At 43.9% G+C, this 13,627-nt stretch overlaps 1 protein-coding gene across 2 annotated transcripts in view; it reads left to right on the forward strand.

Annotated features, from left to right (window-relative positions):
• GOLGB1 (golgin B1) overlaps nucleotides 1-13,627 on the forward strand; it is a 117,374-nt gene that overhangs the window by 48,705 nt on the left and 55,042 nt on the right. For both annotated transcript variants that reach the window (XM_026656379.1, XM_026656380.1), the window contains exons 11-14: nucleotides 1,662-1,735; nucleotides 5,316-5,406; nucleotides 6,597-6,670; nucleotides 8,045-13,272. In XM_026656379.1, the coding sequence (XP_026512164.1) occupies nucleotides 1,662-1,735; nucleotides 5,316-5,406; nucleotides 6,597-6,670; nucleotides 8,045-13,272 (5,467 nt within the window). The remainder of the gene's footprint in view (nucleotides 1-1,661; nucleotides 1,736-5,315; nucleotides 5,407-6,596; nucleotides 6,671-8,044; nucleotides 13,273-13,627) is intronic.

The following is a 13,627-nucleotide window of genomic DNA, read 5'->3' on the forward strand; positions in this document are numbered from 1 at the left end:
GTTTTTTTTTTTTTTTGCTCTGCCACCTCCCGTCACCCTAACGTAGGGTGACCAGACAGCAAATGTGAAAAATTGGGACGGGGGCAGGGGGTAATAGGAGCCTATATAAGAAAAAGACCCAAAAATTGGGACTGTCCCTATAAAATCGGGACATGTGGTCACCCTAGAACCACAAGCTATAGATGCCAAAGATTATGAAATGTCTGTTCATCTTCACTCTGTAAACAGATTACAAAATATGTAGCATTTTCTTGATCCACTAGGTGGCAAAAAGGGTATGGCTATCCCTGGCAGAGTTCAGTGTGAGATGAATCCAGTGAAAATGAATCATCATCATGAAAAGCAGACCAGCTACAGTCCAGCCAGTGTGATATAAAGATGTCACAAATCTCAGAGGGAATAGTTCATCAGGGCTTTCTCAAAATGCATGTTAGGTGTTACTTAAGCAAATATTTTTCCTCTGATGTCAACTCTAAATGTAACAAACAGACAAAAAAAACAAATGAACAACCGCTATCTCACTGCATTAATGCAATATTAAGGTTGTACATTTGGAGCCAGGAAGTGCAGAAATTAAGGTTCCCACAACAGTGTTAACCTGGTTCTATGGCTGATTCTGTATGTTATCATATATATTTTCCACCATAATAGAAAACTGTGCTTAACCAGAAAAAAAGGCTCAGTTTTTGCAATGTGCTGAAGTTAGTGTTGCTGGAGGGAAAAAAAAAACCTTGCATAAATTGCATCTTAACTGGCCTTTTATACTGCTAAAAGGCTGAGGCAACATCTTTAATAGAATTGACTATTCATAAAACGAAAAACTCCTACTGGCAAGACACCAGCATGAAAATGAGCAAGTTACATGTCTAGCTCTTTTATGCAGGCATAGCTCTAGGAGAATGTATTAGAGGATACACATTTAAAAATCAGTCACGATAAAATCTGGACAATAACTTGTCACAAACAATACTAGATCCAGATGGAAATTCCTTGCCTGCAGTAATGAATCAAGAAAGTCAATTCTTTATTTATTAAAATCATTACCTACAAATACAATAGATCAGCACTTTTATCCCGGTTTCTGTTTCTGTCTAGCTTTTTGTAATGTGTCCATCACCATAGTATCTAGGTGCCAGTTTACCGAAAGTTACTGAGGCAAATTGAGTGTGCTTTCTTCTAACATCCTCACTTTTAAATTAAGGCCCTTGCATTTTGAACCCTATTCCAGTTTATTCTGATAAATTATTTAATTTAATAACCCTTCTAATAGTTTTTCATTTCACTTTATCAAAATGAAATGTGAGGAGTTCGGTTAGAATGATTGTGGGTTTTTTCCTCACAGCAAACATTTTTAAAGCCTACCAGCTCTACTGATTGCCCTTTACTTTCCCTCTCCAGGACAATAATAGCTTTGTTCTGAAAGGTGCCCAAAGTAGTGCTCTGTCCTGGTGACATGCCTCTGCCAGGGCAATCCTAACCTTTCTCTGAAGAGTGCTTGAACTAATGCTCCGTCCTGGGGTGACTCCATATCTCCTCCTCCACTTGCATGTTGTGGACAGCCCTGGACCCTGCTCTCTGGGGAGTACCAGAGTGCTTCCCTTACTCAGGGAGAAGAGTGTCTTCTCTGAAGGTTAATGACCACTTGTTTGTGAACATTTCAGAGACCCTGTGCTCTCAACATACCCTCCTGGAGGCTCAGCATGAAGCTGTGATGAGCATGGAAGATTCAAACCAGGTAATGACCAAGCAGCCAGACTGAACAAAACCTAAAATAGGTTGAGGACATGACCTTAAACTGTTTCCCATAAGCTGTTGAGTCTTCTTCTAACAATCCTCTTTGCTAGGTTATTATTAGCCGGATTAATGTGGAAATGGCCTCTAAATACAGCTTGTACTTGGCTGGAAAGCAAACCCCATTCCTGTTTACTAGTTATGTGGGATTTTTTGAGCCCCCTTCATCCATTGTCAAACCTCCCCAGTCCACACAACTGCTCCCTGTTCTGCCACATTTCCATTCTGCGGTGTCCTGTGTCCAGTTGATATCCAGTTGATCTAGGTCCTAGGGAGCACCACTCTAAAGGTTTAACTTTGTGTTACAGGTTGCATTTCAGCCCCATGCACTCCCATTGCCTTATAAGTGATCTCTCATAGAAGAGAAAACAGTGATCCTTTGTCAAGCAGGAGCAGGGGATTAGTAGAATATTTTTGTCCCTGTTGTTTAGAGCAGGGAGATGGAACCTTTGCACAGTCCATTCGATGGTGAACAGCTATGGTATGATGACCTTAAAAACAACCTATAGATGAGGTCAAGAGTAGTAGTATTAGGGGACCACCTGTTGCCTCACTCCATGCTGGATAGACTGGCTGATGGGGGGGGAGGGGTCTCTGCCCCCAAATACCTGCATTAAGAATTTAGCTGAAAGCAAGGTCGGGGCTCTTTCCAAAGCACCGTCCTCCATTCCAACCAGTTAGCAGGGGTGCAGTGGTGATGGTGTAATATCACCGCCCACCCAGCACACCCGTCTCCTGTTGGCTTGAAAGAGTGAGTGGCATGGGGCTCACAGCCTCTAAGCTATCAGGTTATTCCTCTGGTTATGTTTGTGTTTTAGATGACTGTTCACATTTTGCCACTGTCTAACTCTTTATTAGTCATTGATTTAAAAGCAAGGGGGAGTTTGTCCCATTTCAGGATGTACCAAAGCCACTTTATTTGGTTCTTTTTACTACTAATGGTCACCCTGCGCAAGAAGCTACAGATTAGATGGGGCCCAGTGCTGGGAGTGGGGAGGGCCATTGCCATTTAAGCATCTTTTATCAAGTGTTTATTTTAGACTGAGATTTGTATGATTATGAATCCAACCCAGGGGGAGGCTGGACTCATGCTCAGATCTAATCTGAATTGGACAGCCATCCTCTTCCCGGTTTGTATAAATATGGGTGACATTGCCACTCATGAAGGCAAAAGCAGTCTTGCACTTTGGGTTGGAGATCGTGCCTAATGGAGCAGTCTGTGATCCTGAATGACTCCCCAGTGGCCTGTATTGCTATTGTATGGTCTGTACATGATGGTAACAGACATCAGTTTTGTTCCCAAAGCTTTTCAGTGTCTCTGCGTTGCTTTTGAGAGTGATTGTTGAGAGGTTTGCTTAGGGCTACTGCTGCTATAAAATAATACACAGCTACATATTTCTCTACCTCCCTGCTCTGATGGGAAGCTGTAATACTTAATTGACTGGTATTGCTGGAACTTGCTTAAATTTAACTTCAGCCTCATTTCTGCTCTGCTAGGTTTGTTTGAATACGAAGTGTGCTGTTTCCTTATGCCCCCTGATTTGCATTATTTTTGTCGAGGGGGCACCCTAGCTTTGCTAATGTGCCTCATTTCTGAGCCACAGACCCTTGCTATTCTAGTCTTGGTTTGCTTCTGCACAAATTACCAGCATGGCCAAATGTCTGTGGTGGTTTGTGATGTTGGCCAGTGTGTACCGGGAATTAAGATCTGAGACTTAAGATCACAGAATTCTTTTTAAGTCTGTGTCAATCCATATGTGAACCTCTTTTTTAGAGATGAAAGGCCTAATGCACTGAGTCTTACAAAACTAGATCCCTGTCTGAATGTCACCAAGAGATCAGCTAATTTCCTGGGTTTTAGTAGGAAGTTCTGAGGAGGAAGGAGAGTCTGTCCCTTCTGTGAGCAGCACATTCTACTCTTTCTTTCCACAATATGCTCCGCCTTCTGCACTTCTCGGGTCCTGTCACTTCCGGCTAAAAAGCAGAAGAAGAAAAGTGGCATAAAGCAGCAACAATTGCCAGTGACAGAGTTTCTGGAGAGTATGGGCTTGTCATGCTGTCTGAAGTGGCTCTCAATCTTTATTTCGTGCTCCCATGCTTTGTCATCCGCCAGGATATGCATCCAGACCATTTCTGCTGTAGCAACATCTGGGGCATGGGGAGGCTGAGTCCCAGCCCTCTGGTCAAAGTCCATCAGCAAAGCTCCTGGTTCCTGATTTGAGGTTTTCTTTCCAAAGGATAAACCACTTTTATTAGTAAGAAAAGAAATTAGAGTTATTGAGAGGTTAAAGCAGGTAAAATACATTAACAGGTGAGTCAGTTAGTAAGTCCAAAATGATGATAGAGATGTAGTGATCTGCTGGTTTTCCAAAAGTTCCTCGGGGTTGCCCAGGGTAATTCTGGGGATCTCTGTCTACTTGTTCAGTAGTCCGCCCTGTTAGAATCCCAAACAGTTCAGAGATACAGGATCAATCCTTGGATCCATTCTTATAGCTGCTTTCTGTGGAAAGCAATCTGGCAAATGTTTTCATCACAACATGGGCTCTTCTTTTGTTGATTAAATGCAAACAGAATCTGTGAACTTTCATTGTCGAACACAACAACCCATGCTCCGCAGTTAGCAATCTTTTACATTTCCAAGACTCCAATCTTGTGCAATGGGTAAACGGTAATATAAACGCAATGTGATAGCCAGAAACAATCTTTTGTTATTTTTCAGTAAGTTTACACATCCAGTACATTTACATCTTAACACTAACACACACTTCAATCTAGGGTTATTTAATTACCGGGTATACATAATGTAATACGATAGTAAACAACAGGTTATAGGTAAGTGAAGACAATAACATTAACATTTCTTCTGTTTGCCAGAAGCTGGGAATGGGCAACAGGGGATGGATCACTTGATATTACCTGTTCTGTTCATTTGCTCTGGGGCATTGGCCACTGTTGGAAGACAGGATACTGGGGCTAGATGGATCTTTGGTCTGACCCAATATGACCGTACTTATATTCTTATGTTCTTTGATATGCACACACAAGTGAATTGCTCCACATATACCAGGACACTTAACATTTCTTCGATATTCACCCATAAGTGAATTAATCTCTGGCTTTGATCTGAGTTGGTCTGTTAACGTCACAGGATGCTCTGCCTGCTGGGAAAGGCCCTCACCTGGTGTGTCGAAGGAAAATGATGGAAGGATAGGAAAATGGAGTTGCTCCTTTTTGGAGAAGAGAAGGAATGTGGGGGTCACATATAGGGTGTGGTGGGGGAGGTGCTTAGGATGTTGATATTTCTTGGTGCCCTAAGGGTTAACTTGATAGATCACTGAGATCTGCATTCAGGCTTTTATCTAGTATCTTATGCAATGTTTTGTATCTCCATTAGGCTGCAGATGTAGGTCTTAAAGTAGCAGGATTCAGAGTGGTCAGACAGTGTGCCAGGCAGCTAAAACAGCTGAGTCCAAGGGTGATGATTACAGCTCTGAACCAACCAACCAATCTTTGTTTTCCAATAGACTGACAGCACTGGAACTGATTCCAAGTTACTGGACTTGCTGACTCAAGAAGGACCATCCTGCTCTGGATACTACTCACCTGGGCCTGATGGTAACGTCACAGAATTGGAGAAGTTAGGGAGACTGCACAGCTGGGGAGAGGCTATGAGGCTTCATGGAAGGGTCTGAAGTGATTCAGGGAGAGGGACTTTGAGGTCAGGTTCTGAAGCTGTGCAGAAAGAGGAAGGTTCTGATACTATACATGGGGAGACAGAGGGAGTAAATCTGAGGTGGCACAGTGGGGAGGAAGATTTTTATATTGGGTTATGAGGTGGCCTCTGAGATAAGAAGGAGAGAGAAGGGTTGGTAGGATCAGAGTCTGAGGTAGTATATAGGAAAGGTGCGAGGCAGCATTGTCCAGGGGATAGGACACTGGGCTGGGAGTCAGGAGATCTTCATTCTGTTCCTTGCTCTGTCACTAACCTGCTGTGTGACCATGGGCAAGTCACTTCCCCTCTTTGTGCCTCTGTTTTCCCTCCTTTGTCCATCGTGTCTAGTAAGATTCTTGCATACAAATAAAACAATGTTAAAAATGTTATTTAGGTTGCAAAGTCAAGCTCTTGAAATTTAGGAAATACCAGATTTAGTTTTTCTTGAATCTGTCCACTTGTGTGTCCTGCACTGAATGAAGCAGGTGTCCTGTGGAAAAAATAGCATGTGATTATGTAAGTAAAGACTGTATCATAATGCACATGCAAAGGGGGGCAGAATTAAAACGCATGGGAAATCATAATTCTGGCATTTGCTAACATTCAAGAGCTTGACTTGCCACCTCAGTGTTCTTTTAACATAATTTTTTGTTTTTAATTTTCTAGGAGTATTTTTAAAGCAAAAGGTAAAAACTAATTATGTTATGTGCTACCGCTTGAACTTCAGGACTAACTATGTTAGCTGGCAGCAAGAGAAGGCTGTTATTGCAGAGAGGGGAATGGACTTGCTGGATCCTGGTGGGGGAGCCTGCCCTGGTTGCCCTTCTCTTCCCCCTTTCTCCAACTCACTCCATCCCCATGAGTTAAGGAAGGTCCTGCACCATGTGGTGCCCCAGTCAAAGGGATAGGCTGATAGGTCTGGAGGGTGAGGGGAGCCTGCCCTCGGGCACCACTGTCTATCTCTCTTCTCCCCTCACTTCCTGAGGACTTGAGGAAGCTCCAGCCCCATGTGTCTGGATCAATTTCCGTCTGCTCACTGGCTTGCTGTGGATCTGGATTTTCTGCTGGTGACATGCATGTATTTTGTCACTAGGTCATTCAGCAACACTAGTGAATAATGAACCACAATCTCCTCAGCCATCTGAAGATACCATGGCTCTAACCCAGGTATGACCTTGGCAATATAGGTTCTATCACAAAGTTAGACAAGTCTATAGTCTAGGTAATGTCCAATCTAGTTTGAAAAGGCTCAAATTATAGAGCTTCCACAATCATACAACCTGATGGTGCTATTATGGTGCTGAGCAAGGCTCTATGTATTTAGCTCTCTTTAATCATTCCTTGTTAATCAGTCCCTTCCTCCAGCTTGACAGCAGCACAGCCATTGCAACACCAGAATATTAATGTTATGGGGAATTAGCATAAATACGAGGGGGGGGGGGATAGGTGACCTCCACCCTTTGCTCTGAGGAGGATTCATTGCCCCCCTATCTCCAGAAGAGAGTGAGACCACAAGGAATGCTCCTTGAATAAGAGCAAATACCTTGGTCCAGATGTCCTGTCTAGCCCTCTGATCCTGGCATCAGACACAGAATAGGGAACAACCCTCTTGTTTTAGAGCCCTATAAACAGGCTCAGTGGGGACCAAACCCCTATCTGGCTTACAGCCCAGCAACAGAAGTGGCAGAGGATGCTAAAATGGTTAAGGATTTGACGCTGTGTGTGAACAAGACCTCCCACAGGAGTCTGGTTACATTTCTGGTCTGAAGTTCCTGTCGTGCTGATCTTACCCTTCTTCCCACACCTAATCCCAATGTGGCAATTCCTTGATGCCTGCACTGAAGATGTGAGACTGGGTGTGCTGACCTTTTCCCTGCACTGGCAGGGAAAGAATGAACCCTTTTGCCCTTGGAATGGCAGCAGCTGCTTGAAATCACTGTAAAAGACAATTAGGAAGGGTTATGTAACTGGTCAAATAATCAAGGCAGGAAATAAAAAGTAGGTTCCTCTCATATAGTACGGTTAAACCAGAAGCTGGGAAAGACCTGGTGTAGATCTCCCCATAAAAACTCTGTTTGAAGTGGTACCAGGAGAGCTCCCTACCCAGAGGGATCTGGGACAGGAGCCCAGGAAGATACTTGTGGAAGAGGCCTACAGGGAGACCTGGGAGAGGCACAGGAAGAGAAGAACACTTTAGAGTCTGTCTCTAGAGAAACTATGGGCATCTGAGAACTAGCAGGTGAGCCTATGGCAGGGCGCTCAGAGCCAATCCCTGAAGCTCTGACATGGGTAATTGGGAAGGATATAAAGGGACCTGAAGAGAACTGCTGTAAAGGTCCTTGAATACCTTTATGTTCCAATAAACAGTCCAAGAAATGGGAACCTTAGCTGCAACATGTAAAGTGTGTACACTTTATGGTATCAGCAAAGTGGGAAAATGAGGCAGAGGCATCCAGATGCAGGGTCAGAGTAAGTCAACCCTTTCATGGGGTTCAAGAGAATTGTGGTTTATTTGAGACTAGCTCTTTTTTCTTGTTCTAGACCGGTACAGACGAAAACCCCAGAAGCAGCAGCGGGCAGTCTGCTGAAGAAAGTGGCCCAGCTGGTATTCTGGAGTATCTTTCTGCAGCGAAACATAAAGAGCTGTCAGTCTTGCTCCTGGAATTGAGGGAAGCTCAAGAGGAGATAACATTTCTGAAGGGACAGCTCCTGGACCCAGGAAGCCAAACACCTGCAATGAACTGGGCAGAGGAAGAAATAAACCTTATGGGAGGAAGATTCCAGATAAGATTCCTCGAGGGAGAAGGACAAAAGACCTCATCTATCCAGAGTGAATTGAGCAGCTGCTCGCTGACAGTGGAGGAAGTGCAGAAAACCTCTGTGCTTCAGGAAGAGACAGACAGCTTCCCAGGAGTACCCCTGGAGCACATCACCCACAGTGGAGGGGAAATGGAGGCAGTGCAAGGGCTTAGAGGAGGGCTCTCTGCAGCAACTACAGAGCTTGGTCTTTCTCAGCCTCAGGAGCTGACACAGTTGCAAATAAAAATTATGGAGCTGCAAACAAGTCTGCAGAAATCAGAGGAATTGTATAAGAAAGACTCAGAAGAGAAAGTGGCAGAAATAAATAGGCTAACCCAGCTGGCTGAGGAATGCAAGAAAAATGCAGAGAACTCTAACAGTGCATTGCATGTTCTGACTGAAGAGAGAGATCAGCTCCTGTCTCAGATGAAGGAGCTTTGTACCATAACAGAACTAAAGGAGCAAGTGAAGCAGCTTGAGGGAAGTCTAATGGATTCAGAAAAGCAGAGGCTATCTGACTATGAAAGCAGAACTATACAGCACAGTCTACTGAAAGAACAAATCCAGAGCCTGAAAAATGAATATAAATCCAAAGAGATAAAAATTGAAGCTTTGCAAAAGGACCTGGATGAGGCACAGCTTCAGCTTTCGAAACAGGATGCTCTAGCAAAAAGTCTGAGAAACCAGCTCCAGAAAACGGAGTGTGAAGTGCTTGATCTGCAAGAACATCTGAGGAAGAACACAGTCAAGATAGAGGAGCTTACCCAAGACATTGTCTCAAAGGAGCTTGACACAGCAAGGCTAGAACAGCTTCTTGCTGAACGGACTGGGGATAATGAGAACCTCCAGCAAGCTTTACTGGAGAGGGATCAGCAGGTGACTGAAATCAGCATCACAATGTCTGAGAAAATAGGCCAGCTGAATGAAGAGAAATTTGCTCTGGGGTGTGAGCTAAATGGCCTTAAAGAGCAGATGAGCTTATTGCTGAAAACTGAGGAGATAAGAGACCAGCAGATGGGACAGACGGGAGAAGCAGAAGACTTGTGTCTGAAATGCAAGGGGTCTGAGCAGCAGAGTGAGATGGTGGCGGCAGTGTGTAAGGAGAGAGAGGTGCTAGGAAGTGAACTGCAGCATCTCAAAAAAGAAAATGAGCAAGTGAAGCGAAAGCTGCAGGCAGCTCTCATCAACAGGAAGGAACTTCTGAAGAAGGTCAACAAGCTAGAGAATGAGCTGGTGCAAGTGAGAGGGACGTTTGGGGCAGAAGCTCAGAAAGCTGAAGTGGAAGAAACTACAGCAAGTGGCCTAAATGCAGAGGGAGACGTGACTCCTGAAAGCCAAGCCAGGGAGATGTCTCTCATGCAGTTGCTTTCTGAAAGGGAAGCTGAGCTGCAGAGCATCCAGAAGGACTTGCTGGAGAAGGAAGCAGCTGAAGCACAGTTGCAGGCTCTGATTGAGGAGATGAAGAAAAGTTTGCAGGATAAGACCAACCTAATTGATTCGAAGGCTGAAATTATGGAAAGCCAGTCAGCCATCCAGAAACTTATCACAGCCAATAAGTGCTTAGAAGGTTCTGACCCAGCTGCTTCTAAAGAGGATGAGGTGAACAGTCCAGCTGCTGCAGGGTTTGAAGAACATAAGTCTGCCCTGAAAGAGAGAATCTCAGCCCTTGAACAAGAAAAAGAGCAACTTAAAAAGAAGCTTCAGGAAGCACTGACTTCCCGTAAGGACACTATAAAGAAGGCTCAAGAAAAAGATCGTCACCACAGAGAGCAGCTGAAACAGCAGAAGGATGATTACAATCTCCTACAAGAACAGTTTGGTAAGCAAAGCAAAGAGAAGGAAAGCATCCAAGATCAGCTCAGGCAACTCCAAGCACAGAGAGAGTGTACAGAGAGCCATTCTCTGCCAGGCATCCATTTCCAAAGGTCAGCTGAGTCTGTACTTGATGTAACACAAGAGCTTGCAGGAAATATACAGCATTCTGGCTGGAACCAAGGCTGGATTGAGTCTTCATGCTTGGAAGTAGAAAATACTAAAACAAATAACCTCTTACAGGAGACAGATGTTTCTGTGGAAGAGTTTAAGGCGGAGCTCAAGAATCTGCAGACCAAGAAAGATGAACTAGAATTCAAAGTCAGTCATTTGGAAAGTGATCTTGCTTGCAAATCAGAAGCAGTCATTCAGCTACAAGAGCACATAGCACAATTGCTCTCAGAGATGGAAGGTCTGAAGAGCACCTGTCACCAGACGGAAGCCCATGCACCAAGTCTTCAGGCAGAACTGGAAAAAAGTCAAGCAGAGATTTCCAGACAGGACAATCTGAAGGCACTTAAACAAGAAGTAGAGGAGCTAAAAAATCTCATGAGCAAAAAGGATGAAGAAATTGAACTCTTAAACTTGCAGCTAAGGGAGAAAAGCAACGCTCTTACTCATGTACAGAGAGATTTCCTGGAAAAAGAAGACTTGATCAAGACTCTGCACAGTCAACTGGAAAAACAAACTAGTATGCACGAGGAACAAAGAAAGCGACTGAAAGCTGAGCTTCTTGAAGTCCAGCAGAGACCAGATGAGGGGGCTGAAGAAGCCAAATCTAAGAACCAAATGCAGAGAAAGCTGCAGGCTGCACTCATCTCTAGAAAAGAGGCAATTAAAGCGAGCAAGACTCTAAAAGAGGAGCTGGCTACTGCCAAAATGACTATAGAAAATCTCTCTCTGAGGTTGGCAGATATGGAGAGCCAGGTTTGTGATTGGGATAGGGAAAAAGATGCATTATCAGAAAAGTTAGTAGGTGTCACTGAAGAGAGAGAGAAACTCATTGCAGAAGTTGACAAGGCTTTAATGGAAAATCAGAACCTTGATAGCTCTTGTGAAAACCTGAAGCTGGCTCTAGAGGGGATCACTCAAGAGAAGGAGAAGCTAGAGAAGGAGATTGAATCCTTGAAATGTTCTCAGGCTGCTGAGAGTTCTGAGTGGCAAGAGAAATATAAGGAGCTGCAGAAAGAATATGAAACCCTCTTGCAGTCCTATGAGAATGTAAGTAATGAGGCTGAGCGAATTCATCGTGTTCTGGAAACTATCAGGCAGGAAAAGCAAGACATTTTCAGCAAGTTGAAAGGTGCTGAGGCTAAGAAAAGAGAAGTAGATAAGCAGCTGCAGGAGGCTGAGCAGGAGATGGAGGGAATGAAAGAAAAAATGAGGAAGTTTGCAAAATCCAAGCAACAAAAGATCCTGGAACTGGAGGAGGAGAACGAACGGCTGAGAGCAGAGTTGCACCCTATAGAGGGTGACCTAAACAGGGATGGAGATATGGCTCTCTTGACAAGCACTAGTCTTAGAGAGGCACTAGAGAGCTCTAGGAGGGACTGCCAATCTCTTTCCATTCAACTTGAAGCATTAATGGCTGAAAAGGGTTCTCTTAGTCAAGAAGTTGAAGTCTTAAAGCACCAATTACAGTGCACAGAATCCAAGCTGAAGGAAAACCTAGAGGCAGCAGCCAAGCATGGTGTCCAAAAAACTATAGTGGAAGGAGCAAATCAAGCTATTCCCACAGCAGCTTTACCTCTAGAAGTGACTGACAATCAAGTGGATTTAGGGCCCTGCGCAAAGTCTCCAGAGCCTCTTAGAGCAGGCATTGTAACTGAGGCAGAAGAGAAATTAAATGAAGGTAGCAGCTCACATGATGAAATTAATACTTACTTACAGCAAATAGCTCAGCTCACAGAGCAAATCACAGAACTGGAGGAAAATAGAATGGCTGCAGAAGAACAAGTAGGCAGCATCTGCAGGAGTGTTGAAACCTTAGGAGAGGAGAAGAAGGCCTTAGAGAGCCAAGTGGCAGCAAAAGTCCATGAACTGAACACCCTTCAGGAAACAGTAGCCAAGATGGAACTAACTAACAGACAAATCGAAGAACAACTTGTCAGAATGACAAAGCTGAAGGAAACGCTGGAGGCAGAGAAGGATGACTTGGAGGAAAGGCTCATGAATCAGCTAGCAGAACTTAACGGAAGTATTGGAAACTATCAACAAGACATGGTTGACCTCCAAACCAAAAATGAGCAACTGAAATCTGAGCTCCAGAGCTTGCAAAGAATGGTAAGTGAGCTGGAGGAGGAGAAGCGGCAGCTGGCGAGAGAGAAAACTGAGGCAGAGGCAGAGACACAGAAGGAATATGCAGAAAAACTTAAATGTGCTCGGAAGGGAGATGGCAGCAGAAGTCATGCAAAAGAGCTTCAGGAGCTGCTGAAACAGAAACAGCAGGAGGTGAAGCAGTTGCAGAAGGACTGTATTAAAAGCCAGGAGAAGATCAGTAGTCTAGAGAGAACTATTAAAGCTCTGCAGTTTGTTCAAAGTGAGTCTCAAAAGGAGCTTGCAGCAGCCAAAGAGAACTTAGCCAAAGCATGTGAAGACACCAAGAAAGCACAAGCAGAGCTGGCTTCCTGCAGAATATTACTGGATGATACTCAGAGTGAGACAGCAAGGGTTTTAGCAGAGAGTCTCAAAGTGAAAGAGGAGCTGCAGGCAGGCAAAGAGCATGTTAAAATTCAAATGAAGAGAAAGGATGAAGATTTTGAGAGAAGACTGGAACAAGAAAAAGACAAGCACTCAAAGGAGATAAATAACATGGAGGAAAAGCTGGCATCTTTGCAGAGAGAGAGAGATTATATGGAAGGGACTGTCAGAGACATTCAAGACTCCTTGCACAGAAGGGACCAAGAAGCCAAGCAGCTACAAGGCAGCCTTAACAAAAACCTGGCCCAGCTTGCAGCCTTCACCAGAAGCATGACTTCCCTCCAGGATGACAGGGATCGAGTGATAGATGAGTCCAAAAAATGGGAGAAGAAGTTCACTGAGGCTATTCAAAAGAAGGAAGAGGAGATCCATGCTAGAGAGGAGACCTGCACAGTTCTAAAGGATCAGATGAGGCAGATGTCCATGCATATAGAGGAGCTACAGATTCATGTATCCAGGTAAAGAGAAGATGAAAGTGAGTGGTGGTTACTTTGGTGTTCTGGTCTTTCCTTCCATCTCTCATGTCTAAGTTATCAGCAGATACTCCTTTTTAAACCAGATTGTAATTTATATTCACCTTAACAGACTGTAGCCAGCAGGGAAGCATCTGCAGTCTCTCTCTACTAACATGAAACTTTAAAATAAGTTCTGCTACATAGTGTTAATATTTTTTGAATTTACTAAGATAGCAAGTAAATTATGCCTTCAAGAATTCAACAATTCCAATTTGATCCAAAATTTAGATTTTTTTTTTTTTTTTTTGGGTGGCTGGATTGCAGAGTCAAAGGACAATAGAAATGTACCATGATGTTA

The sequence above is a fragment of the Terrapene carolina genome, unplaced genomic scaffold, assembly GCF_002925995.2.
Source record: "Terrapene carolina triunguis isolate 2854851 unplaced genomic scaffold, T_m_triunguis-2.0 Scaffold230, whole genome shotgun sequence".
Classification (NCBI taxonomy): Eukaryota; Metazoa; Chordata; order Testudines; family Emydidae; genus Terrapene; species Terrapene triunguis.